We start from the raw sequence: 27,711 nt of genomic DNA, 5'->3' as shown, positions 1-27,711 counted from the left end.
TGGAATTCCTCCTCCACTGCATTAATAAACAGCGTCTTAATTAAGTGGTGGTAGCCCATATTTTGCTTAATACTACTGGTCATCATGGACAGCCTTTTTAATGTTCAGGAAGTGGCTGGATGATCAGGTTTGTTATACCTCCTGTGAAATATCAGATATTAATATCACTTATATGCCACTATGCACTAAGTTTTACAACCAAAGAGAAACATGGTTTGTGATAAAATAGGTTAAACTATTCACACATTAGATTCTACAAAAGATCGCTTTGGCTTTGCAGAAGTGACATGACTTGAATGAATGTCTTTATTAAGCTGAGAGTGCTGTTTTGAGAGAACTTCCTGGTACAAGTGAGCCACAGGCGCAGCTATCCTGCTGTCTTGAGGGGAGGCAGATGCTTGGCACTTGAGCTCCTCAAGTTCTTTAGACTGCATCCCATTTTGGATACCCTCGCCTGATGTTAAAATGGAAGAAGAAGAGAACGTTTGATTTCCATAGCTGCCTAACTGCTTGGCAGGGAACTGCTCGCAACTCGAAGACTGAATTCCTCCAGTTGTTGCAACGCTTTTTAGGAATCCTTCTGCAGTCTGGCCATGCCAACTGCGATTTGATGGGTTCATTTGCTGCTGGAACCGTGCAGTTTTATCCATGATTCCCATGAAGGGAGTATTTCGGGGCCTATGTTCTGCTGTTCCACTTTGAACTTGGTTAGCTTTGCTTTCCTTCAGCCGGACATCAGGACCTTGCCCTTTCAGACTCTCAGAGAAGCTGCTGCTTGAAAATAAGCTGCTCGTTGAGTTGGAAACTACCATGTTGACAGAAATTGGACTGGAACTCATAGAGCTTTGCTGCCTTGTCTCACTAGTTCCTTGATATGGAAACTGAACTGTTTTCTCCATGTTTGGAGGAGTATGGACTGCTAGTCTCTCGTGAGTTTTGGATTTAGTTAAGAAAACGTGAGAAGATCCTTTGTCACTATGCTGCAGGTACGAAAACTGTCCAGCTGTTAGTCTTTCATTGAATACTACGGCGCTACCACCCGCAGTAATGCTTGTAGAAAGTGTGTTTGTACCATCCAAATGCTGACTTTTATTGTTGCTTAGATTTGTAAGGTGCCTGGAAGGCACAGGGCTTGGAGGAAGATACTGAAGGGGCTGAGTCTTTGCACCAGGCTGACCAGTTCCAGCTTTTGTCCCTGGCTGGATGGAATTCAGATGCTGATTGGTTTTTACTATCTGGGCTTGTTTTGTGGGCTGCATTGTCAAGCCAGGCTCTCGCAGATATTTACTGCCCACTCTATTTGGGGGGGAAATGGGCCTAAATTTCTGTGGATTCCCTTCCGGAGGGTTTCTGTTGCAAGAGGAAGCAGCTTGGGAAAGGGGCACCCTCTGTGTAGATGGGCCAGACACCTCCTCGTGCAAAAATTCCTCCTCTTCTATCTCTTCCAAGCTGAAGGGATCCTGCTGCACAAGAGCTTCCCCCTCATTGTCAGAGTCATTACTCTGCTGGGTTGGCAGAGGACACTGCTGCTTTTGTTGCTGTGTTCTCTGGAGCTGTTTGCACTCCTCTTCAACTCGAGCTAGAAGTCTCTTTATTTCTTGGTTACCAGGGCACAACTTTATGGCTTCACGCAGATCACTGAGGGCTGCATGAAACTGCCTGGAAAAGGAAGAAGCATATTCAATAAACTAGGCACATTTACATTTTAACGATTACATATCAACAAGCTTATCTTTGGGCTCTTTGTTATACACAACATCATATAATCCTCTTATATGAACCTTAAGATTTGTATACTTAAGCTTTGTGTCCTTTCTACAGTATCCCAAAAGAAACCGAATACACATCTAGCTGGCTATCAAGATAACAAAAAAGAGCTTTATCCATTGGTTGTATCTTTGTCATGTTCTGAAAAAGGAGATGCACCTAGGATTATATGGTTCAGTCCTCAGGGCTCTGGCATGTAGCAAGTTTCTTGCAATATCTGAATTTTCAGCAGAACATGCCTACTTGGCTGAGGTCATACAATGTTACCTCACTACAGGCAAAGAAGCTGTTCTAAAATACAATTATAAAATACCTGGCTACTTCATGACTATATACAAAGGACCCCTGCCTCCATTTTTTAGCATCATATATCAACCATAATAGAAAGAGGAGAGACGGCTTGAAGGGGATGCAACTACAATGAAAAGAAATAACTCTAGGCATACTTATTTTTCCTGCCTGTTGTAGAAGTGATATCAAAAGCTGGGGGATGTATCTAATTCTGAACATAGCCTCATAATGGGAATTAGAAGTACCTGCAGAATGGGGCCATGTTCTATTTTTCTATAGACCTATACAGGAAAACCCCAGGTTTGCAAGGAAAAAACACTTTTAAAAGGGGGAAATGTTAAATTCCCCAAAGCCAGAGAAGCAAAGCCTGTGCAAGCATAGAATTCTCATATTTCTGAAGGCGATATTGCAAATGTGGCAAGATCAATGGAAATGGGGGATTAGAAGCAAGAGGTTTGGAGTACGAAGCACGTTCTTCCTCCCTGTGGCCAGCTGAAAGGGAAGCACCTACAAGCCAGACCTCCCATCACCTGGCTGGAGGAGGTGAGGGAGGCCGGCAGTCACTGGGCCAGGTAACAAAAGGGTCTGGGCTGGACATGCTCTCTCATTCAAACTCATTCAAACTGCCCACCATCGGCTGGCCACAAGTGACAAGAGATTTGGGAGTGATGGAGGTGGGGCAGAGAGAAGCGGAGAGGGGAAGAAAACTCATGGGGGGGGCAGAAAGTGTGACTGAAACGGAAGAGAAAGAAAGTGGTCATTGGGGATGTAGGGAGTAACAGCCCATTCCTCAAAGCTGCAGCAGCTGGGGATGGCGAGGCTTCCAAAGAGGCTTCATGGCTGCTGCAAGGGTAAAAAAAGAGGTTTTTAAAAAAAATTAGAAAAGGGGGGAAAGGCCCCATAGCAAACAGTGATGCTGCACCAACAAAAAGATGGTGTGGCGACACTGTTGCTTAAGGAGGTGTTCCCGGGCTGGAAAGAGTTAGGAAGCAATTCCACCCACCCAGATCACCCCGAAAATGCTTCCCAGGACACTGGCATGAGGACTTGTGCTGGGAGGACACCGGCAGGAGGCCCCACCAGCGTCTCAGAGCTGTGCTGCTGCCACGGTCCGGACGGCGTAAGTTGCACTACGCCAGTGTCCATGCCAGTTTGCATGGTGCAAGTGGCACAGACACTGGCGTAGGGGGTCACACTGCCTCCTATGACCATTCACCGCCTTCAGGAATGCACTGCAAGTGGCAATGGAGGACAAGCAAGAAGGAAAGAAGTGGGGGCCAGGGGAATGGGATATCTTCTACCCCATGAGTCCTTGAAGGTCCCGTTTTTGATATTATAATAGTTATCTGTCTATTCTTTCCTCAGCTCCAAACTCTTCCCCTGTTATTGTCCAAGGCTGTAGTGTCTGTTTGCATAAATACAAATGTCTGGTTTGTGAGGTTAGCAGAAACAGATGAGAACAGATGAGGACACTCCATCTTCTATCAAAAACCTGTGGGGAGGGGGTGGATGAGAAATAACGAAAGCCATACTCGCTTACATTATTTGCTGTTTCTGGTAGCCACTTAAGAAGGTTACACTAATATCCCACTTGCAAGTACTACACTAAAAATAGATGGCTGTTGCATGTACATTCCTTTAAGTACCTGCTGTTCCTCTTGGCTCTTGCTCTGGCATAATATGCTTCATAGGAGGCGGGTTTGAGATCAAGTGCCTTAGTAGCAAACTCATCTGCCATGCCAAAATCCTATCAAAACAATAAAGCGGTTACCATTTCTTAATTTCAAAAACTGCCACAATAAACGGTCACGATCTGCCGCATAGCTTCTTGATTGAATTCCTGCTGTTTACTGTTTTAATCCATACTGCAAACCAAGCCTTTAATCCTTTTGCAGAATACTGATAACAGAAAGTATTGCCTCGAAACTGCTGATGCATTTTGTGGTGCTTTCATACATTACTTATTACATTCTCAGTCAGGACAAGACACAATGGCTGGATAGGTATGCAAGCGACCTTCGAACAGGTCTCTACGGAGATGACACATACATTTTATTTGTTCAATTTATAACCTGCCCTCCCTGGTCAAGACCAGGCTCAGGCTTATTTTTAAAATTAATAAGCAGTCTCTAGCTAGTCAGACCCATTCATCTACACATATGTGTTTTTCTACCACCTTACTATTTGCCACAGTATATTAAAACTCGACAAGAACTTACATTTGTTTTTCTTCGGCATCGTGACAGGTTTAGATACAGAGAAACTCTGAGCTCATTGAAAGCTTTAATTTCTTCTCCAAAACTCTCCCGAGGAAACTTCCTTAAGGCATACTGGTACCGCTGTGCTGCTTCTTTCATCTTCCCTTTCTGCAAGGCGAAGAGCACAGAAGGTTGACAATCTTGTTCTACAACGCTGCTTTCATCTTTAAAATAGTTGACATGTTAACGGGCTCCACTGGAGAGAGAATTAGAAAACTAGAATGCTGGATTTTACGGTACCAAGGAGTAACACATAAACCAGATATTGACCAAGAAAAATATGTGCTGGATCATGTCACTCCAGAGAGGTCTGGAGGTGGGGTTTTTTTGGGGACCGCACAGGTGTCTTCAACAGGACTTTAGAGAATAATTTTGTCTGTGGTTTAATAGTGAGATTCAGCTGCACTGAATCATGGGCCAACCAGGCATGCATAAATGAAGCATCACCTAAAGGTAGGACTACACATTACTGCATCCTCAGGTCCAACCTCTGGACACTGCTGCCACCATTTTACAGCTGAGCTTGAGTAATTTAAAAATGCCATGAGGGTCCAATCCTGATCAGGCCTGCAGTGTGGCAGGACCAAGTACTTTTCCCCCCTCCACACACACCTTTTCAAGTACTGAAACCGTAAAACAGTGTTGCTTACCTGTAACTGTTGTTCATTGAAGATGAACATCTAGTTTTACTCTAAGCCTATAGTTTTTGCAAAGATCTGGATTTTCATGAAATTCACCCAAATATCAGGGAGTCTTTTCTCTGTATTTTACAACAATGTCCTGTTTTGCACACTGCTCCCACAAGACAGCCAAATTTCCAATAATTGTTTAGCAACCTGAACTACTGGCACCTGCCACTGTGTAACAAGTTAATATATACGCTTGGATATCAGTGCTACAAATAGAAGCAAAGATACACCTACTTTGTACATTATGTTTCCTTCTTCAACTAGCTTTTGTAGAAGGATTATCAGAATATCAGGTTTCGAAGTGGCCATAGCCCAGGCCGCATTTCCTGAAATTTAATTAATGTTTAATTAACCACGCATCATGCTAAAACCTTCAAGATATATATTACTATTTAAAGGACTTCACTGTATTTATATATAAAAAAAGCTCAAATCAGCTTACAGATAAAATCTGATTTTTTAAAAAAAAAACTGTAAAACCAATATTATAAAACTTCTGACCAATAAAACCTTAAGCTGCAGATAAAAATCAGCAAGATAAATGCTGGGGTTGATCACAAAATCCTATTAGGATGGATCTCATGATTGGTTCTTTTTTCTCCCTTCCTGTATTGCTTTTCAGACTGTGGAAACTTTGATGAACAGTCTGATAAGGTCGAAGGCTTTCACGGTCAGAGTTCATTGGTTCTTGTAGGTTATCCGGGCTGTGTAACCGTGGTCTTGGTATTTTCTTTCCTGACGTTTCGCCCGCAGCTGTGGCAGGCATCTGAAGATGCCTGCCACAGCTGCGGGCGAAACGTCAGGAAAGAAAATACCAAGACCACGGTTACACAGCCCGGAAAACCTACAAGAACAAAGTCTGATAAGGGTTTACACTTTTGTGTTTCCCTACCCTCAAATGTCCGTGGAGTCTATGAAGTTTATGAACATTTGGGCATTTTTTTCAAAAAGATGACCCATGGTATGTACTTCCATGACCCAGAGGTTTGGGGAGCCTAGCATAGAAGGCCTGCATGTTGCAACAGAGAAACAAAAATACTGAAGAGAAATCCTTCAGAAGTAGCCCTTTGCGTGCCAAAAAGGCATTAGTTTTTCAGCACACGATCTAATTCTGAATTTAAAAACTGCAGCACAAAAACAGACGATATCGTCTAGACGATATCAATCAGTATGATCAGCACAAGACAGCTGAACTCTCTTAAGCATTAAAATGAGAGTACAACATTACGAACCAACATAATGCCTGTGGAAATAAGATTTTCCTGGGCAACAAAGTTCGAATCCAGTACCACCTTAAAGACCAAGAAAATTTCTCGGGAGGGGGGAGGCTGAACAGAGCCATAGGATTCTTATCTCATGCTAATTTTCTGCACTTCACACCTCTATGCATATCTCCTAGCTCTGATCAAGCTGATTATGTTTTGCATTGTACCTCTGCATCCTGACTCTAACTGGCCCTTACTGGTAACACTCCTCCCACCTTCTAACCTGTTCTTCCTTCTCGTTTATTCCTGACAAAGTGAGCTTTGACTCACAAAATTTATACCCTGGGAAATTCTGTTGGATTCTAAGGTGCTACTGGACTTGAACTTTGTGCCACTACTACAGACTAACACAGCTACCCACATGAAACTGGGCAACTAATGTTTTCACTCGATGCCTAACAGCCCATTTTGAAAGCTGCAGCGGCCGGGTATGGCGTGGCCACAGTGCCTCCAATGAGGTGTTGTGGCTGCTGCGGGGGAAAGTGTTTTAATTTTAAAAACCTGAAAATGGGGGGGAAGCCCCATAGCAAAAAGCGATGCTGCACCACTACAAAGGTGTGTCAGGGGGCGTTCTCAGTCCAAAAGTCCTTACGGAAGCTCCGCCCCCGAACACCCCGAGAACACCTCCTGGGACGCCAGCACAGGGACTCGTGCCAGGAGAACGCTGGCGGAAGGCCGCGCTGCTGCAGTGGTCCAGGAGGGCTAGTATAATTGCCCCTACGCTGGCGTCTGTGCCAGTTTGCATGGCGTAAGTGGCACGGATGCTGGCATACGGGTCACACCGCCTTCTAAGACCCTTCGGCCCTCCCCCTTCAGGAATGCACTGTAAGTAGACTAGATGTCAGACAAACTGCCGAGGGGAAGAGGCTCTCTCACTAGTTGTCACTCTCCAGTCATCATTCAGGCAATTTTGACATGGATCATTTAGGGCTTCAAATATCAGCATTTTAAATCTGCCCCAGATTGAACTGGCAGCCAGTCAAGTCTTTTAAGAACTGGCAGGGTACAATTAACCTATGCCAGTCAATAGCTTTGCTGCTGAATTTTGGACCACACGAAGTTTTTAAATTGAATTCTAAATAGCCACATAGAACACATGACGGTAATTGTGGTGGCGTTGCTCAGTGGTCCCTGCCCTCCTGCACAGGCTTTAGCCTGAGAAGAGGGTTGGAGAGGCAAAACATGCAGGGGCTTCTGGCTGCTAACCATTTTTTTGGGGGGGTATTTGGCCTGGAACCTGTGCAGTGCGGAAAGATTGGCTAAAGGTCTCGGCTTCTGTCAATGGTGAAGGAGCGCTGCTCAGGCTGAATGGGCCATGCAGGCGGGAGCTGGAATGAGGAGGTGGCTCCCATTCTTGAGCCAGAACCTTGAAGCTATGGTGGAATTGAGTTGGGGGTGGTCATTGTATGGAGAGGAGAAAAGAGCATGTGGGGTGCACAGGAGTGATGTAACTACTGGTGAAAGTTTGTATCAAGGGTGCAGTTGCACCATAGTAAAGTTAAGAGTTCCAGGCCATCACACATGCCTTGCTTGTCAGGGGAGGAAAAGTACAGTGCTATGCCCGCTGTCACAGTACTCTAACCTGAATATGATCAGAACATGTATGACTGTAGCCAGATCTTGCTTCTCAAGAAAAGGCCAACGCTAGCATGCCAACGAAAAAGTATATTAAACACAGGTCGTAACATGGCCATCAGTACACACCGGACTAGAAGTATCTCAAGCTGCAAACCAAGTGACCTGTATAGACAGTGTGCAATCTTGTCCAAAACAGGCTGACAGCCCATTCCTGAGCCTTGCAGCGGCCGGGAACGGTGTGGCCGAGGAGTTGCCGCGGCGCCTCTAAAGAGGTTTCCGGGCCGCTGCAAGGCTAAAAAAAGGTTTTTAAAACAAACAAAAATAAAAAATGGGGGGAAACGTCCCATTGAAAATAGCGATGCTGCGCCAAGAAAAACCTGGTGCAGCAACGCTATTGCTGGAAGGGGCGTTCCTGGGTTGGAGGGGCTCTGCCCCTGGGAATGCCCTCCCCCATGCCAGTGCCACATTTCTCTTCCAGGATTTAGGTCCCAGAGAGGCTGCGGCTTCGGAGGAGCACTGTGCAGCTCTGCGGCATCCAGGCGCACGGAACTGCCCTGCCGCCAGCGTAAGTGCCTCGTATTCTATGATAAGAGGGCACGTACACTGGCAGTGAGGTCAGCCGCCTCCACTACACTTCTAGCCCAATCCTCAGGAATGGGCTGTGACTCCTTAAGATCTGATTAGCTACTTTACCAATCAAGAGTACTTTCATCTTTTTGGGATTGTGCTTCAGTTGGTTGACTCTCCTCCAGCCTATTACTGGCCTCCAGACATTCACTGATTCTTCTGACTTTGATGATCAGAAGAACATAGTTGGGTGTAATCTGCATACTACTGCACCTCACCCCAAACCTATGGGATGACCTCTCCCAGCAGTTTTCATATATGCTGTCCCCTAAAGAAACCACTTCTGGGTTTGTTAAACCAGACAGGGCTGGAGTCCATACTCTCAGTTCTCATCTTGGCCAGCTTGTCCAGGATATTGTGGCTAATGGTACTGAAAGCAGCTAAGACATTCATGAGAATCAACAGGGTCACATCCCTTCTCTCCTTATAATGTTGAGTAGTTCCTGATCTGGAGTTAATTTCCCTTGATTTTTAGACACTAGTTACTAAAATGTAGCAGCCAACTGGTGTCCAAAAAAATGCAAGTCTTAGAAGTTAGATTACCAGATTTAAGGGAAACAACATATATAGATCATTGCTATTCTCCAAAGGTTGGCAGTGACCACAAATTAAAATGAGTGCCATGAAATCTACTGGATTCCCCTTCCCCTTTCTTGGACCAAAAACATTCTCACACTTTTGCTGTTCTATCTCCACTAAGGCTGCCAATATTACAACATATGTAAGGAATGTCAAAATGCTAGTTTAAAGCAGATAAAAATCTGATTTGCTAGGAAACATCTAAACAGTTTTAAAATTGAAATATTTATTAGCACTAAGCTGCATTTTATAGACCAGTGTAATAAAAAAATGATTTTATCTGGTAGTTTTCAAGACAATAATTTCTTTTCTAAACAAAGCCATTTTATCTTAGATCTACATTACTAACCTAATTTGGCTCCTTTTCGAAGCAGCGTAACCACAACTGACGTATTTCGACAACCAATTGCTCTGTCCAATGGGCGCATCCCACTATTGTCAACATGTTCAATCACTGCTCCTTTGTCTACTAAATACTGCACCTGTAAATGCACAGAAAACCCCAAAGAGTTCAACATTACTTCATATTTCCCCAGTGTTGAAGTACTGCTAATATGCATTCACTTCTGAATAATGTTCAACTATAAAAGTAGATTTTAAAATGGTTGCAACAGTAAGCAATACCAACCAGGCACTTCTTATATAAGCTCCACTAATGTCATACACCTCAAACACTGGCCAATTTATTTTAAAGCAGATTTATGAAGGAGAAGAGTTCATAATAGATTGCGTGAGTTTTGATTTCATGAATATCCCAAAAGAATCATATAATAAATACAGATTAGATGGTGTGTTGCCCCCTCAACCATCAAGCTCCCTTGATGGTAAACAAAAATTTAAACTCATCAATGAACTATGATGTGATTCTAAAGGTCCAGCACCATATCAAATCCAATACAATAAAAGCAATAAACAACAGAATTAAAACTTATAAAATAAGGATATAACGGGGAAAAAAGATGAACTGAAGGTGGGACAAAGGGATTCCACGAAACTCAGGAACCTTGATCATTAAAAAGGCGCTTGCAGGGGGAAAGGTGCCAATAAGCTTAGAATATTTTTCGTGTTATTACAAAGCAAAGTGATTTAACACCAAGGACTAGAAACCACCATTTTAATAAAACAATAGCCATGCAGTGCACTTTTTTACTGCTTCCTTCCTGCAAGGAACATGAGATATTACTCTCAGGCCAGGTCTTACTATTAGGTTTCCTCTGACTTTCTTGTCTCAAAGTACCATCTTATGGCTTGTTGAGAGATTTGAGTAACAAATATCTGAAATCATTAGCCATACAATGTCTTATTCTCAGCACACTGTGAACCCAGGGGTGAACCCATAAGATTCTATATTTGTCCAATGAATTGCTACAGGCTCTGTGTTCCCTGTATGCATTCATAATTTTCTCCAGCCAGTGGTAAACCAATCCTCGAGAGAACCCTCACTTTAAGATGCATCATAACATTAGAGCTATATTTACAGCAGTCCCTTTCACTTCTGCAGATCTGGTTTAATCTTGGTTTACTGAGTCATGTCTAATTTGGATATCTAGTTGGAGGAACTCCTGAGTCAAGGGTACAACCTGTCTGAACTTCAAAAAAATCAGTTGAAAGATTTCTGCACTGCAGCAGTTTAAAAACGGGGAGATCGATATTTCTTTTTTCCCCTTTTTAATATTTTATTGATGTGTTTTGGGGTAATATTTCTATCATGCGTGCGCAGCGGCAATTGCTTCCACCTTGCGGGCCACACTTCAGTCCCTCGCATCTCTGGTTAAAAGGACCAGGTTGCAGGTGAACCTGGAGAGCTGCTGCTAGTCAAAGTAGACAAGACTGACTTTGACAGTCCAATTGACTGACTCAGTATAAGTCAGTTTCATGCAGCTGGCTTCCCCACTGCCAGGGAACACCAGGCATTGCCACTCTTGGTATAGCAGCAATGTTGCCCGTGGAGATTCCAGAGAGCTGGCAAGTGGTGGAGCAGCAGCAGTTAAAGTCCTCACAAGCTCCTCTTTAGGAGGCTATCCCTCAGGAGGTGTGGTCACGCCCAGTGAGGCTGACCTAAAGTGGAAGGATTTGGTGCAAGGGAGGTTTTGCCACTCTGCTGAGATCCCCCGACCTCTGTCTGTCAATCAAAACTAAGCGTGATGCTATGGACTGTAAGCCTACTTGCCGATGCAATTCTTTTCCATCTCCTCCTTTCCACAGCAGTCTCCTGAAACTTCTGAAAAGCTGATCTTCTGATATGACAGGAGTTCAGTGTGCAAAATACAAGTGTGTGGAAGACTGCTGTGAAGAGGGGGGAAACTGGGCAACGTTTCCTGGCCTCATTCTTCTGTTGGCAGAGTTTCTGCTAATGCAAGAGACTACATCACTACAGGAGGGGAGTGGGATCAATAGTGCCTCTTTCATTATAACAACCCCAACCTGCCCTGCGGCATTTTCTCCATGGGGCTCCAGTGACTACAAGAATCATCTTTTCTTGGAGCTCTCAGGAAGCTGCTAGGGGAAGAGAAAGAAGAAGGGTAGGTTTTTATATGCCGACTTTCTCTACCTTTTAAAGGAGAATCAAACCGGCTTAAATCACCTTACCTTCCCCTCCCCACAACAGACACCTTGTGAGGTAGGTGGGGCTGAGAGAGCTCTAAGAGAGCTGTGACTAGCCCAAGATCGCCCAGCTGGCTTCATGTGTAGGAGTGGGGAAACCAACCCGGTTCACCATATTAGAGTCCGCCGCTTATGTGAAGGAGTGGGGGATAGGGCTGTTGATTCGGTTCGGCCCGAACTGAAAATCAGCCGAATTTCCCTTGATTCGGTGGTTTTTAGTTTGGGACGAACCGAACTCAAAAATGGCGGGCAACCGGGGAGCCGAATTCAGCAAGTTCGGGAGTTCACGAATAAATCCGGCCAATTCGGGGCCATCAGTAAGCAGCATAACCTTCAGTAAGCAGCATTCTCCTCTCCCGGCCAATCGGTGGCCAAGCTGGGTCTTCTTCTAGCCAATCAGTCAGGATTGAGTACTGGAGGAATCAGCTGATGTGCGGCCCCGCCGGGGAAAGAGAGAGAGAGGGAAATCCTTGTGTGTGTGTGCGGGGGTGCTTGTGCACATTCACTCCTTTCTGTGGCTGCAGGGGGCGCATTTTTGGGGTACAGACCCCAAACTTTCAGGGGATATTCAGACAAGCCTTCTTAAAAGACCACCCAAGTTTTGTAAACATTGGGTCAGGGGGTCCCGAGATATGGGCTCCCCCCCTTTTTCTTTCCATGGCTGCAGGGGGCACATTTTTGGGTGTGCCGACCCCAAACTTTCAGCGGAGCATCAGACAAGGCTTCTTAAGAGACCCCCCAAGTTTTGTAAACATTGGGTCAGGGGGTCCCGAGATATGGGCTCCACCCCTTTTTCCTCTCCCCCTTTTCCATTTCCGTGGCTGCAGGGGGCGCTTTTTTGGGGGTGCAGCCCCCAAACTTTTATCATAGCTTCAGACAATCCTTCTTAAGAGACCACCCAAGTTTTGTAAAGATGGGTTCAGTGGGGGCAGAAATATCGGCTCCCCCTTTTCTCTTTCCGTGGCTGCAGGGGGCGCATTTTTGGGTGTGCTTCAGACAAGGCTTCTTAAGAGACCACCCAAGTTTTGTAAACATTGGGTCAGGGCCCCCCGAGATATGGGCTTTCCCCTTTTCCCTATTGGGATGAATGGATCACCCTCGAGAGATGCATACATATGGATCTCATATTGGATACAAATGGAATCATATTGGATTACCCAGCCTCCCAGCCCCTCCTGATGGAACAGAAGACAACCACAGTAAGACCCCTTTGGGGGCTTTAATCTGTAATTTTTCTTTTCTGTGTGTGTGTGGGGGGGAGCAGTTTCTGTGGGTGGGGGGGAAGCCAAAGGGGGCTTTTGCCGGTTCTGCCTGGGGTGTGTGTTCCCTGTCGAGTCTCTCTCTCCCTGGTTTGAGGGGGGGCTTCATTTTTATGTCTTCAGGTTTTCCCTCATTCATAAGATCAGTTAGGTTATTTTGATGCTTGCTCAAAACTGGTTTTCAAATGGTGACTTAAAGAATGCATCTGCCTGGTCCCAAGTCCAATGCAAAAGGAGAAATTCCACCCCCTCCTGCTCATTATGCATAGCTAGCTGCCTCTGTCCCTTTCCATGGTTTGCAAACTCCCAGGTGTCAGGTGTTGCTTTGCACTGTTGCAAAGGTGTTGCATTGCGTGCTTGTGTTGCTTTGCAGTTGTATTGTTTTGCAAAATTCTTCACACCTGCCCCGCCCTTTGCATGTTTGCAAAGGTGTTGCTTTGCAGTTGTGTTGCTTTGCAAAGTTCTTAGCAGCTGCCCCGCCCTTGCTCTCATCAGCTGTTTGTCGGGGCTGGGAGCTTTGTGCCTGGGCGGCAAGCTCTGCTCAGAGATGCACATTAAGGGTGGGGGGGACCCCTTTCGGGGCCCATATCTCAGCCTCCCCTGACCCAATCTTTACAAAACTTGGGGGGTCTGGCAAGAAGGGTCCTTTGAAGCTCCTCTGAAAGTTTGGGACCTCTACCCCAAAAATGCCCCCCCAGAGCCGCGGAAAGGCACGGTTGTGTTTTTATTGGCTTTATTCGGCTGAATTTTTTCCCCGAACTTTGAATTCCCGCCGAATTACACAGACCCGAAGTGGGGGAGTTCGGACTCGGCATATCCCGAATCTAAACGGGCCGAATTCAGCCTAATCCGAACTATACCGAATTTTTTTTAATTCAACAGCCCTAGTGGGGGAATCAAACCCGGTTTTCCAGATCAGTCCAAGACTCTTAACCACTACACCACACTGGTGAGACAGATCCCGGGCCACCTCTGGCAGGACCTGACTCAATAATGGAAATTTTAAAACTGCAGAGCCACAGAATGATGAGTGGAAAAGGACTAGGGAAGGGACTTCTCTTTCATTTTATTCAGAAACAATGCACTCTACCCATTTTTGTGTGTGTGCAAAATCTGTCCTTTCATTCCACCCAGTTCCTGACAGCTGCATCCGACCCCCTCTAGACTCTTTACCTTCACGGCAATCATTCCATTCTGCCTCCTTAGAGGAACTAATTTTTAAATCTTTTTTTTAATACTGGCTTGTTTTCTCAAGTTTCATTACGGAAGCTTCATTTCACAGCATGACCTACTATCAGGCTATGTAAGTTCAGTGGAAACAGGACAGTCTAGAGAAAAGACTTCTCTTGTGGTTCCCCTACGAATAATTCCTGCACAGTGAAAAGGGCATGGAACCAACTGTAGAGGTTTCCTAGATGTTCAAAGAAAAAGGGGTATATATTCTCCTGGTTAAACATGTCCACTACTATCCTCAAATTCATGAAATAAAGTCTGCTTGAATTTACTTCATTAGTATTCAAATGGATGAGATCCTAGCACTCTGGCTTGGTGTCAGACAGTGAAAGCTTACAGCAAGCTCAGTATTCGGGCTGACTTACAATATCCGAGTCTCCATAGAAAGCTGCTAGATCCAAGGGTGTTCTTCCGTTCTTGTCCGTCTGGTCTATTGTGGCATTTTTTTCAACCAAATATTGAACCACACTTTTGTGTCCTTTGAGGCAAGCCCAGCTCAGGGCTGTCAGGCCCTCTTTATCCAGCAATGCAATGTCTGCACCTTAAAAAAGAAAACACACAAAAGCATTTATTTAGGGGGGGGAAAATCCCCCAAACATAAATTCTCAGTCCTAACTCTAATAATTAAGCCAATTTTTCATTCTTACAGCTCATTCCTGAGCCTTTCGGCAGCTGAGGATGGCATGGCCGAGGCGTCGCGGTGGCACCTCCAAAGCCGTTCCCTGAAAGCTGTGCTGAAAGGCTTACAAAAGCCTTTTTAAAAAATCCCCCCTGAAAATGGGGCATTTTCCCCATTGAAAACATCCAGGCTGCACCAGGAAAAAGCTGGCGCAGCAACATTGTTGTTGAAGGGGGAGTTCACAGCCTGAAAGGGTCAGGAAGCTGCCTACTGGCAGCTCCACCCCCTGGAACGCCCCGGGAACAATGGAGTGGGGGATTTGCACCAGCGAGAGGCCGAGCTGCCATCTCAGGGCCGTGCTGCACAGGGAGGCTGGCGTCCCTGCCTCTCTTGCCACTGCAAGCAGCCCGGACGCCGGCACAAGCAGCCCAGACACGGGTGCGGCCACTTGCACACCTCCTGAGCTCTTTGGGCCCCAGAACTCAGGAATGGGCTGCCCGCCTTCCGTGTGACTGATTTTTTTTTTAAAAAAAATGCATTGAGACATTTTGTATGTTGAGTTTTTAAGGTGGCTTGAAATGCATTAAAAAACGAAGAGGGATATTTTGAAAAGTTACTTATTTTACCTTTGGAAATTAGAAATTCTACTGTGCTCAAATGTCCTTCGCAAGAAGCCACCATCAGTGGCGTCCGGCCTTGTTTGTCACTTAGATTTACGTCAGCCCCATGTTCCAGTAGAAGCTTTGCAATCTGAAAACAAAAGGGTAAATATCAATCAATTTATTTATTACGGTCAAAGACCAGCTTACACAGAAAGGAAGAAAGGGTAAATAAATTCCCATCGCACTACTGCACATGCACACCCTTTAAAATATATATATTAACAGATATAGATACGATCACCATTTACAAACACAGGAACACATAAATACATAAAGCAAACAATACAAAAAGAAAGAAAGAAAAAACAGAGAAACTATAATTACAGCACTATTGGTCGAGGGCTTAATATTTGTAGCAAATTCTTATAAATATATATATATATATACATATACATACATACACAGACTCATGTATATGGCACATCTAGCAGCAACCAATGCTACTCTTTTGGGGGGTGACACAGCAATACAATTCTCTCTTTCTGGTATTACGAACACCACCCTCTATACAGAACGAATCCATCTATTCCTATTGCATTCTGCAAGCAAGGAACCATCTTGTTCAAATACCCACAGGCTTTGCCGTTTTCAAAAACAATATTAAAAATGCCTTGCTAACTCCATATTAAAGTCATAGAAATTCCCCGTGTTCCAAAAGTTAACTTGGAACTGGTAGTTTTACTCATCAGCTTGCCCCCACCTGCCAGTGTCCTTGGCGCACAGCACAGAAGAGCGGAGGGATCCCTCTCCTATTATTTCTTGTTACTAGAGCGCCATGTTCGAGTAGCAGTTCGCACGTGTCTAGTTTTCCTCTCCCAGCAGCAGCCGTCAAAGCTAAAGTGAAAGAAAGACCTTTTAGTCTACCAAATTTGAAGACCTTAAAAAAGGATTAAGACACAAAACTTCTATGTATATTTATTTACGCTAATTAGACAGACAAGTCCTTTGTTACCCAAAAGGTTAGTTATTCTCAGATACTTGCATTAATTAAAATAGCACACAGCAGAGATGCCTAAACTTTCTGATGTCAGACAAAGATGACATGGCCTCAAATTGCAAGACAAGCATTTGTATCTGTCTTATTTGACTATACATGAGCCCCGTGGCGCACAGTGGTAAGCTGCAGTACATGCTCTGCTCATGACCTGAGTTCGATCCTGACGGGAGTCGGTTTCACGTAGCCAGCTCAAGGTTGACTCAGCCTTCCATCCTTCTGAGGTCGGTGAAATGAGCACCCAGCTTTCTGGGGGTAAAGGGAAGATGACTGGGGAAGGCACTGGCAAATCACCCGGTAAACAAAGCCTGCCTAGTAAACGTCGGTGTCAGGCACGGCCTGGTACTTGGCGGTTAGGCCAGTCGAATTGTTGTTCAACTCTGTTATGTTTTGACTTGCTCTTCTCTGGGAACAAGAGCTATCTATGGGTTGCCGTAGCAACCAGGAGTCGTCCAGAAAGTTCATTTCAACTTTATATCTACTGTACACCCATTCTTACCCCCATTAGTATCCTTGCTATTTCCAAGTTGGTTTCTGTAACTTGCTGTATATTTTCCATTAAACTAACTTTCTATGGAGAACCTGCCTAGAAGTCGTTTGTGGGATTTGTCTGGCGAGCCTAGAGCTGATGTGACGACACCCCGTGGGTCAGGAATGACCCGGTGCTTGCACAGGGGATCTTTACCTTTTTATTTGACTGTAGACGCATATCTAAGCACGTAAAAAGAAAACGGTTCACACAATGCCACCACTAGTGTCCATGACTCTCTGCAGATTAAAAAGACAGACTTTCCTATCCACTGGGTCACACAAGTCCATACTTACAATGCCACCTCATCAGACTTCACTCATATTTCCAGTGTTGATTCTTCTGACTAATCTTTAACAATACGTAACATGAGCACTCTTGTTTTATTTGCTAATTTAGGAATAGCACAGCGATTATAGCAATTCTTTGCAAGTGGCAATTCTCTCCCTTGCTTCTTTCTAGCCAAGCACTGCCATAATTTATGGATGAACCAGGCCAACTGAGAATGTGGTTTTGATTCTGTACCTATGAAACTGTTATTATAACCTCTTATCCTAGCAGGGCTGACCAAAGCATAGGAAACATACCGTATATACCCATGTATAAGCCTACCCGCGTATAAGCCGAGGTGCCTAATTTCTCCCCCAAAATGGGGAAAAATTAGGCACCCGCGTATAAGCCGAGGGTCGGCTTATAACCCCTCCCCGCCCCCGCAGGCTTACCTGACAGGGCTCTCCAGCGGTGAGGCTCCAGCGGCAAGGCTCCGGCGGCGGCACGGCCCGGGGGGGCCTGGGCAGCCTTCCTGCGGCTGCAGGAGGCTGCCCCAGGCCGCTCCCGGCGGGAGGAAGCGGCGGCGAGGCCCAGGGGGACCCGGAGCAGCCTTCCTGAGGCTGCCCCAGGCCCCTCCCGCCCGGGAAAAATGGCGGCGGGGGGCGGGAAGGGCCGGGGCAGCCATCCTGCGGCTGCAGGAGGCTGCCCAAGGCCCCTCCCGCCCGGGAAAAATGGCGGCGGGGGCGGGAAGGGCCGGGGCAGCCATCCTGTGGCTGCAGGAGGCTGCCCAAGGCCCCTCCCGCCCGGGAAAAATGGCGGCGGGCCGGGGGGGCCTTGGGCAGCCATCCTGCGGCTGCAGGAGGCTGCCCAAGGCCCCTCCCGCCCGGGAAAAATGGCGGCGGGGGCCGGGGGGCCGGGGCAGCCTTCCTGCGGCTGCAGGAGGCTGCCCCAGGCCGCTCCCGGCGGCAGGAAGCGGCACGGGCACGGCGGCGGCGACGGCGGTAAGTTTCCCCCCTCCCTCCTCCCTCCTTCCCCCCGTATTGACCCGCGTATAAGCAGAGGCCGGCTTTTTCAGCCCATTTTTGGGGCTGCAAAACTCGGCTTATACGCGAGTATATACGGTAAGATAATGTGATAGTACTACAGTGAACTGATTATTAGGGATGCAAACCATGCCAAATGCACTGGGACGTTGGCATGTCTTTGATTCTATTTGCATATGCAATCATACTCAGCAATATAAATTAGAGTTCTAATACCGACAGAAAGAAACTTTACTTTCCAGTTTCACACTGGACAGGAAACAATTTGAATAAAAAGGTTTTAACATGCTTGCACAGATTCTCAGGCTTTGGAAGTCTCTAGAAAAGTGAGTTCCTCAACTGTGTACATAGTATAGCTAAGAACACTTTCCTATCATCTTTTAGTCTAATAGTCAAGGCCCATCTGCGGATTAGAGCCAAACTGACACAAAACAGATTTTTCTGCAAACTTGGGGGGAACCCTACATCCTGTGTCATCCATCAGAATCAAGTAGCTGCTCTGGGCTCAGCGGCAGCCATGGAGCCCAGAAGCCACTCCAGTTGTTTAATCTCTTAAACGCTTGTAACAGAGACAACAATTGACACAATTATACCTGGTGTATATTCACCAACCCTAGCCAAACTGCAATGCATCTCAGGATAGTCAATATCCCAGAAAAACAAAACATCTGACTGTGGTGGCAGAAATCTGTATGTTTCACAACTCTAACGTCTTGTTTCAAACACCGAAAGCCTTGATACATACTTGAAGTGGAATGTTTCTTTTATTTAGATTCCAAGCCTCCTTTTTGCATGTTTAATAACTGGTGTATGTCATTAGGTCATTTTTATTTGAGAAGAGTGAGGGGCCTGCTATCTTCAGAGCACTTAACAATGCTTCCCCAGATCAGTGTTTTCTGGGGGGGAGCAAACTTCATGGAGTATTTGATTACCCCTTGTGGGTTTTGCTGTTTGGGGCAAAAAAATACCCTAATCACAAAATCTGTTGTGGGGTTGTTTTATGCCTCGGGAGATTTTGTTTTACAGAAAGAAATGGGAAGATTTCTTTTATTTGCAACTTGCGGCCCTTCTGCTCAACCAAGGTCACTAAGGTAGCTAAAAATTAAAATAAGCATTATAAAAATCCTTCATAAGACCAATTAAATACCTGAGCTAAATTACATATATAAAAACCACAAGAAAGCAAATTAAAATATAAGGCAGGAGGGAACACCATATAGAACAAAGAAGTCTACACCCACTGGCAGAAGACATTGATAGGAGTCATAAATATCCTTGGGGAGGAAGTTCCATAATTTTGGCACCATGACCAGATGAGATAATATCTTAAAAGGAAGATGTTGTTGAGCAACTTGTGTATGCATTCTGCCCCCCAAAAGTGCAACCAGGAAAGACTTTTAACCTACAAAATTGGTAAATTTCCACAGTATCACTTTAAAAATTAAACTGCATATTCAAGTAGTTCAATCACTAGTCTCTCCATTTTTATCTACAATCCTTGAAAATATACTTATTTTATTTTCCCATCATTAATTTTTTCTTGGTCATTAGGCACACGTCAGCTTTTGAATCTTTTGCGTGCAGCTAAAAATTAACATGGCTTCTCATTGCTGAAATCAGTTGTGTACGGGCACCGTTTACAAGGCAGAAATGTCGCAGAAACAATTAAGCTTACAGGCTAGCACTTGGGAAAACACCGGAGGAGAGTTCACTACTAAATAACCAGCCCATTTGGGTGGCCATTTGCCTGCATGTAACACTTTCCCAATTACAACTAGTATATTTCTGCAGGTACTACCTATTTCCTTCCTGTCTGCAGGTCCTTGAAGCCTAGGTGAGCCACAGGCACAAGTCTTTCGGTGCGAGCCGAATTTGGCCCTCTGGCTTTGACCCCAGACTCACAGCCTTTGGCCACTGTGTAAGTTGTCCCATGGGTTTTGGAACCTGCCCATGCTGCTATCTTGTTTTTTGTTTTCTTTATTTATATAGTATTTTGTTTGTTTAAGCTGCTGTTGTAGGGGTTTTTTAATTTGTATTTGGGTGTTTTTGTAAGTTGCTTTAAGTCCCCACTGGGGAGAAATGCAAGGTAATAAATTGCCTAAATAATTTACTCTGAATGAATTAAAACAAATGATGCCTGGATTTTATTCTAGGATCATTTACTCAAACAGTCTGACCTTTTTTTTTTTTAACATTCTTAGTTTAGAAGAAGAAGAGTTGGTTTTTAGATGCCGATTTTCTCTACCTTTTAAGGAGAATCAAACCGGCTTACAATCTCCTTCCCTTCCCCTCCCTACAACAGACACCGAGATGTAGGTGGGGCTGAGAGAGTTCTGAGAGAACTGTGACTAGCCCAAGGTCACCCAGCAGGCTTCATGTGGAGGAGCAGGGAATCAAACCCAGTTGTCCAGATTAGAGTCCACCAGTCTTAACCACTACACCACGCTGGCTCTATTAATGCAAAACCAAGCTTGTCACTCTTATTAAAACAAAAATCCCTGAAACCTGCCAGCCTCCTATCTCACTATCACTCTCAGCTGCTGGATTCTTGGAGGTCATTTAAGATACAGAAACAACATGTCCCAAGTTTCCATGTTCAGAAATAAGCAGGACTGAAGAATTGTCTACGGTGGGTTTCAACAAACCTATGTCCAGGAATGCCCACCACTCTGCTGAAAAGGACCGTTTAGTGATTTATTTAATGCACTCAGCAAAAAATTTCTCTACTCTGAGTTTAAAAAAAAAACAGGCAGAGAGAATTTAAATGAGCAGCCAAACAACCAACTGATCAAATCAAAATGGAAAACATGAGAGCAGCCCATTAGGCTAAAGGAAAACTAATAATCTTTGTCAGATCTTTGGTCTGCTGCCAAGAATGTGGAGGGAAGTGGTAACTTGGGGTGAGGGAAAGGAAATTCTGAAGACAGGATAAACACAATGGTTGGAAGTTGCTCTAACACAATTTAACGCGATAAGCTGGCTAATAATATTTTTTTTTTGCATCTGAGGTGCTATTTTAGTTGTGTCTGTTTCACAGACACTGTGCTTTTAACATAAGATCATAATCGTGTGGGTACTTCACTATATTCAATATTAGACATTTCTCTCAAAGTCATGCAAAGGACCAGCTTCAGAACTGCACATTTTAATTTTAAAATAACACATATTACATATACAAATTAGGGCTGCCACCTGATTAAAGCAATCTTAGTTAAGAAAGAGTTTTAATCAGTTAGGTTAAGGTAAAAGTCCCCTGTGCAAGCACCGGGTCATTCCTGACCCATGGGGTGAAGTCACATCCCGACATTTCCTAGGCAGACTTTGTTTACGGGGTGGTTTGCCAGTACCTTCCCCAGTCATCTCCCCTTTACCCCCAGCAAGCTGGGTACAATTTTACTGACCTCAGAAGGATGGAAGGCTGAGTCAACCTTGAGCCGGCTACCTGAAACCGACTTCCGTCAGGATTGAGCTCAGGTCATGAGCAGAGCTTTTGACTGCAGTACTACAGCTTAACACTCTTAATACATGCATAAATATCAGATATTCTGAGACAATTGCATGGATCTCTTTGTCCACCATCCTGGGGCATTCCCAACAAGTATGTCTATCCTTCCTTTTAAAAAATCTCATCATCAACAACAACAAAATTCCACAGCTTTCCTAGATAATGTATACTGAATTCTAGTAATGGTGAGGAAATTACCACACTACAGTAATTTACTCTACCATTTTCCTCTTCTTTCCTTCCTTCTTCACAGCTGAACCAGTGAAGGGTGAATATCTGTTCTTTTTTCACTTTAACATCTCATATTTACCCATTTTTAAGGAGTATGTCTCCCCATAAATCAACAAACTGCAATTACTGTCTATGCTTCTTTTAACAAGGTATGTGCACATTTGCGATCATTCTTGATCCATTCACAATGACAAGTATCAACAACAGCATCTGGTCTTAATTTTACTATAAATTTTACAGGACCAATTGTTTGGGAAGGAAAAACTCTCAACATTCACATACCAGTTTCTCCCCACAGGGTATCAGTTTCATTGATGTCTATTTTAGGCTCCTTTTCCATCCTTATCAGAAAACGAACCACCTGTCAAGGAGGAAGAAAGTATTAATCAGCCAATAAAGAAAAATAAAGAAAACCAAATAACTAGATAGCCATCAACTTGATCTCTACAGCACCTCATTAGTAGTGAATGAAAGATCCGTAAAACAATGAGCTACATCTAAGGGGCACAGTCAACTTTGCTGCTCATTTAAGATACCTAATGCTAATATAAGCTGAAGTAAAGCAGGTACTTTTTTAGAGGGGGGTCTTTTGCCCTTTACACTCAAGCAAGTTCCGTAGACAAAGAAAATGTAAAAAATGTGTGTTTTGCACTATTTTGGCAAACGTTGGAGTCCTTCAATGGAATCAGTAGTAGCAAACTAGGTTCCTTATAAGGTATACTGCCTTCCTTTATCAATATTATTCCTCTGCTACATGTTGTCATGAGGGAGTATTTGTCTTGGAGGGCACATTCTCAGTTCATCTGGCAACATCAATACCCCTCATAAACAGAATGTGCTGCTAAAATATGCCACAGAATCTCTCTCAATGTTCTGGGATTCTGTGACAGATGCTCAGAGGTTACTGAAGACATGAGGCAACGTGGAAAGGATTTCTTGAACGTAAAAACTCATCAAAGGAATGCGTTACCAAAAAAGCAAAACCAAAAAACTTGGATTGGTTCTTGGTGACTGGAGATCATTCAGTATGGGTAAGGAACAGTTTTAAAAACTACAGTGTTAAAACACGTTTTATTTGTGTGTTTCGTTCATGTGGTTTTAACAAAGTTTAGTGGTATCCAGCCTAAGCCTTTGTAACAGACAAGCCAGAAAGAACTATTATTATATATGTTCATCCTGTAAATGCAGAGTTAATTTTGCATATAATCCATTAATGCTAGTACATTACCCTTGATATAAATTAATTTTGTTTCACTTGAAACAAGAGTTTAAGCAAACAAGAATTTGTTTAGCTTTAGATGTTTTATATGAAAAGTTATTTTAATGAGCTTCTACAAGACCCAAACACGACTATACAATTAAGGAAATGCAAACAAAACAAGAATATTTGGTGTAAAGCCTGTCAGAAATATTTAGTGTTAATAGCTTATAAAAACAATAACCTGTTTTAACCCAAACGGAGCAATGTTAACTTGTATGCTTATTCTGAATTCAATTTCTGAAGCTTGGCAATGTAAAAAAAGTGACTTAAGTTCGGACTTTTACTTTCAGTCCAGGCAAATCCTTCATTTATACAAGTCCTAAAGCAGAAAACGTCTTTACATGAGCATACATTGCAAAATAACAATTTCCCCCCAAAATGTCAATAAAACTTGCTTTTCAAAAACACACACACACACACACACACACACACACACACACACACACACACTCATTATGGAGGATGGAATTTGCAAGCCAAGATTAATTGTATGAATAAATACATTTGAAGAGGCAGATGGAAAATAGTACAAACATAATTAATTCCAAGAAATAAACCGCAGTCATACATTCCATTATAGCGACATAATCCTTTATAGCCACATTGAGGAGACAGAAATCCTACTGCAATTTTTCACCCCCTTACTTGTGAATTTGACAGAATCTTTGGAACTGCTGAGACATTATCCTGATTCAAGTGAATAGGATCAGAAACCCCCACATAATTCAAATCAGGACCATCAATATACCAGCTCCCCACAATCAACTGTAATCTTTCTTGTAGCAAGTAATACAACTATTATACTATTGTACAAAAACTACAGAGAAAAAAATCTAGATATTTCATAGATGTCTTATCAACTGCTAATTGATCTATTTTGCTTGGATTATAATTAGGGAAGACTGTAAAACCCTTTTAGGGCAGATTTCATTAACTGAATCTTGGTTCTTTTCCCACTTGACAGCTCTTCCACAACACAAATAGAAAGAACCTCCTTCAAAACTACCCCTTTGTTTGCTGAGAAACATTTTAAATTTATTTATTTATTGGCAGAAACGACTCATTTGGAAAGGATTTTTTTTTGTTTCTGTGAGACACACAAGCAAAACTATGTATTCCTGAAATATGGAAACAAAAGAAAAAATCTTTTAAATTAACTCTTGTGTGAGAAGACTTGAGTTGTTCCTTAAATAAAAAATTCAACCAAGAAAGGGCTAGTTTTGAAGGTAACGCTCTTATTTTTTAGGCTTTTATTACTTTGCAACATACAGGTGCATTTAACCCAGAATTCCTAATAATCAGGGTCCACGACACTTAGAAATCCCTCCCCGTCATCAGTGGTTTCCTTGAACACTGGGGAAACAGAGGTAAGGATGCTCTTTTCAATACTTCTATTCCTCAAATTACTGAAAATTTCTGGTGGAAGATCACTGGAATGAAACTCCTGCATTTAAGTTAGAACACATCATAAGCAGAAGAGAAAGGGAGGAACCTGCACACCACTGTTTAAAACGTAATGCTCCTGGTGCTTTTACCATAAATGCAGTTTCCCGCAGGAGCAAGAGGCAGAAATCCCCAGCATTACAGAAACAAGAAATTTTGTCTGTCCCTCTAACATCAATGGTACCACAGCAGCGTCTACAACTTGGTGAATCACTCCAAGTACTTTCAAAAAGTAATGCCATTACAGCAACTCTACCTGACAGTGTCCCATGCTTGAAGATGCCGTCAGCGCTTGCTGAAGTGCCTGATGTTTTGTGAGTGAACTCTGCGCATGGGGAGAGACTGTCCAATCCAAGTTCAGCAAAAATTCAAGAATATTGGAATGGCCTCTCAAAGCGCTATGAACCAAAGCGCATTGTCCCTTTTTATCCAAGTGATCAATCTATATCACCGGGGGGAGGGGAGGGAGGAGAAAACAGAGGTAAGGAAGAAAACAAGATATATTACCAAATGGTCAATGAGTGAGTTTGAAGAAACCTTTATAACATACTTTAGATAAGCATTATTGAACATTATAAGTCTTTCAACAAGAGTAAAGATCCATTTTTCCTGTAAGAATTTCAGAAGACAGCAAAGTATGGACAATTTCCTTATAAAAGCATTAAAATGAACCCACAACTATAGTGGTTTCTATTCATTAATTGGCCTCGTTCATACGGCTTTCGAGAAATGACTGCAGAAAAACAGACAGTCTACATGTTACACTTTACCATGTGGCAGTCGCTTTAGAGCCCAGGTGTTTCCTACACATATTTGGCTGCACCATTCCCCCCATGTAACATCTACTCATGCCCTGATGTCACAATGGTCTGGGTCTCCCTACATTACCATCACTGGCAGAGCAGCAGAAGGTGGTCTACTTTGGGTCCAGAATACCCTCTGAGAGATGCTCTTAGCACACCTTCTCTATAATGTGTACTGCAGGTCACCATGTGATACTTTTAATAGGCATCATCAAGTTTCTATGACAATGCTATGGTTCTCACACTGGTGCCAAGGAATTACTGTTAGCCACTCTGGGCACTGCAGGCTGATCTCAAGGTGTATGTGTGTAGTGCCTTTTGTTTTAAAAAACAAAAACAAAAAACACAAGTGCTGATACTCATATAAGGTTGCACCAATTTCCACCTGTTCTAGAACTCTCCTGAATGCATCTCAAGGTTTCATCCTCCAAACATCAACAAGCCCTTCCTTGAGCTTTCCCATTTCTTTGTCAGCACTTGTATTAGACTTGCATTTGTTCCTCCTCCTATTGTCTTCTTCGTAATTCAAATATTTAGCTAAGGGAGGCTATTTCAAACTAAGGAGGCAATCAAGGAAATAGGACAGTTTTTGGTCAAAATCAGACAGACAATCCAAGTTGGCAAGATAGTTAGAAGGCTGGTCAGACCTTGGTGTATGCATGGGCCTATACTGTATTATAACAGTTATACATCATGTTATTCCACAAGGCAGTGGAAATTGCTTAACTGATCTTCATGATCATGGTTGCATCACCTGGCGCACAGTGTGCCTTGTTGCAACCTCTGCACCGTACTCTAAATCAAGAAATGCATCCCAGTGTATGCCTAACACAACAGCTGGAGTTTAAATGCTGTTGCACTATGATACTGCATAGTACCCACTCCATAGTACTCCATAAACCACGCTGGAAACAAAAGGCATGCCACTTTTATGAGGAACTTCGATCACATTATATCTCTCCCCTTTTAACATATAAATCTAATGCCTGACATTATCTGAAATCTGTGTCTGACGTTATGCCTTTTTTATTAAGTGACAGGGATCCCAAGGCTACATTGTCAGTGGCAAGATTAATTTTAGTCCTTAAATTCCTCAAACATTAGATTTAAGCTGCTCAAGATCAATGGATCAAGGAGCTTCTAACTAACTTTGTAATGCTGGTCAAGGACAGCAATAAATTATAATGAATGAATGAAGGAGTTTCTAAGGGATAAAGGAAGGAAAGGAAACAAAACGCTGTTCTTTTAACTTACCTTTGCTCCCTTTTTACATAGTAGTGAAACTATGTGCATGTGGCCAGCAGCTGCTGCACAACAAAGTGGTGTCATTCCATTCTCAGATGCACCATCAATTGAAGAGCCGAATTCTAGCAGGAGGAGGACTACTTCTTCATGACCGAGGTGAGACTGAACACACAATACTGGAGCATTGTTGAGGACTTCTGTCCTGTAATTTACATTCGCACCACCCAAAATCAGCAGACGACTCACCTAGAAGGATAAAAGAAGTCTAATTTACCCCTTTAAAAAAATTAAGATATGTGTGTTTCAGTAATACTCCAACTAAACTTTGTGGTAACAAATTTCAAAATGACAAAACAGATGCATTATCTAAATATTGTCGAAGGCTTTCACGGTCAGAGTTCATTGGTTCTTGTATGCATTATCTCTTCAGGTAGGCCAGCCAATATGGTTTAACATAAAACAATGCTTACTGTTTAGCAAAAAACAGTTACCTGCCATCACTCTTCTACCTGGAGGACTGGCATGCCAGATGAGGTCAGGAAGGTTCCCACACTTTTATCATTCCGCAAAATGTGTGAGAATCATTCAGGAGAACGTTTTTATAATAGAAAACAAGGTTGTAGCCAATGCATGAGAAAATTTAGGCAGTTTTCATTGCTTTGTTCCTTGTATGTGTTGCACTGTGTTCACTGCATTATTCTGGAGTTTTGAAGTCCAGCTCTGTTGCATTGTATGCCTTATACTTTTTTTAGTGCATTGCTATCTAATTTTATAAACCAGTTTTATTCACTGCTGACTGGGTGTTCAATAGTGTTCTTACTGCATTGTTTTAACGGTGTGATCTTCTTTGAATCTCAGTGAGAATGGCGGAATGTAAATCAGGCAAATAAGCAAAATCTCTGTACTCTGCAGTGCTTACAAATGAGTATTCAACACCGGGTGTGCTGACCGCTCCC

The 27,711-nt window shown here is 43.4% G+C and overlaps 1 protein-coding gene across 1 annotated transcript in view; it reads right to left on the bottom strand.

Annotated features, from left to right (window-relative positions):
- Positions 1–226: 226 nt before the first annotated feature.
- TANC1 (tetratricopeptide repeat, ankyrin repeat and coiled-coil containing 1) overlaps positions 227–27,711 on the bottom strand; it is a 110,881-nt gene continuing 83,396 nt past the window's right edge. The window contains exons 15-25 of the mRNA XM_056861258.1: positions 26,765–27,001; positions 24,964–25,149; positions 22,286–22,364; positions 16,132–16,265; positions 15,396–15,519; positions 14,516–14,691; positions 9,404–9,536; positions 5,240–5,331; positions 4,278–4,424; positions 3,705–3,805; positions 227–1,659 (exon numbers count right to left, since the gene is read on the bottom strand). Of these exons, the coding sequence (XP_056717236.1) occupies positions 240–1,659; positions 3,705–3,805; positions 4,278–4,424; positions 5,240–5,331; positions 9,404–9,536; positions 14,516–14,691; positions 15,396–15,519; positions 16,132–16,265; positions 22,286–22,364; positions 24,964–25,149; positions 26,765–27,001 (2,829 nt within the window). The 3' untranslated portion in view covers positions 227–239. The remainder of the gene's footprint in view (positions 1,660–3,704; positions 3,806–4,277; positions 4,425–5,239; positions 5,332–9,403; positions 9,537–14,515; positions 14,692–15,395; positions 15,520–16,131; positions 16,266–22,285; positions 22,365–24,963; positions 25,150–26,764; positions 27,002–27,711) is intronic.

This window comes from Euleptes europaea, chromosome 15 (assembly GCF_029931775.1).
Source record: "Euleptes europaea isolate rEulEur1 chromosome 15, rEulEur1.hap1, whole genome shotgun sequence".
Lineage (NCBI taxonomy): Eukaryota > Metazoa > Chordata > Lepidosauria > Squamata > Sphaerodactylidae > Euleptes > Euleptes europaea.
The sequence above is the reverse complement of the archived record's forward strand: the minus strand, read 5'-3'. Positions and strand labels throughout refer to the sequence as shown.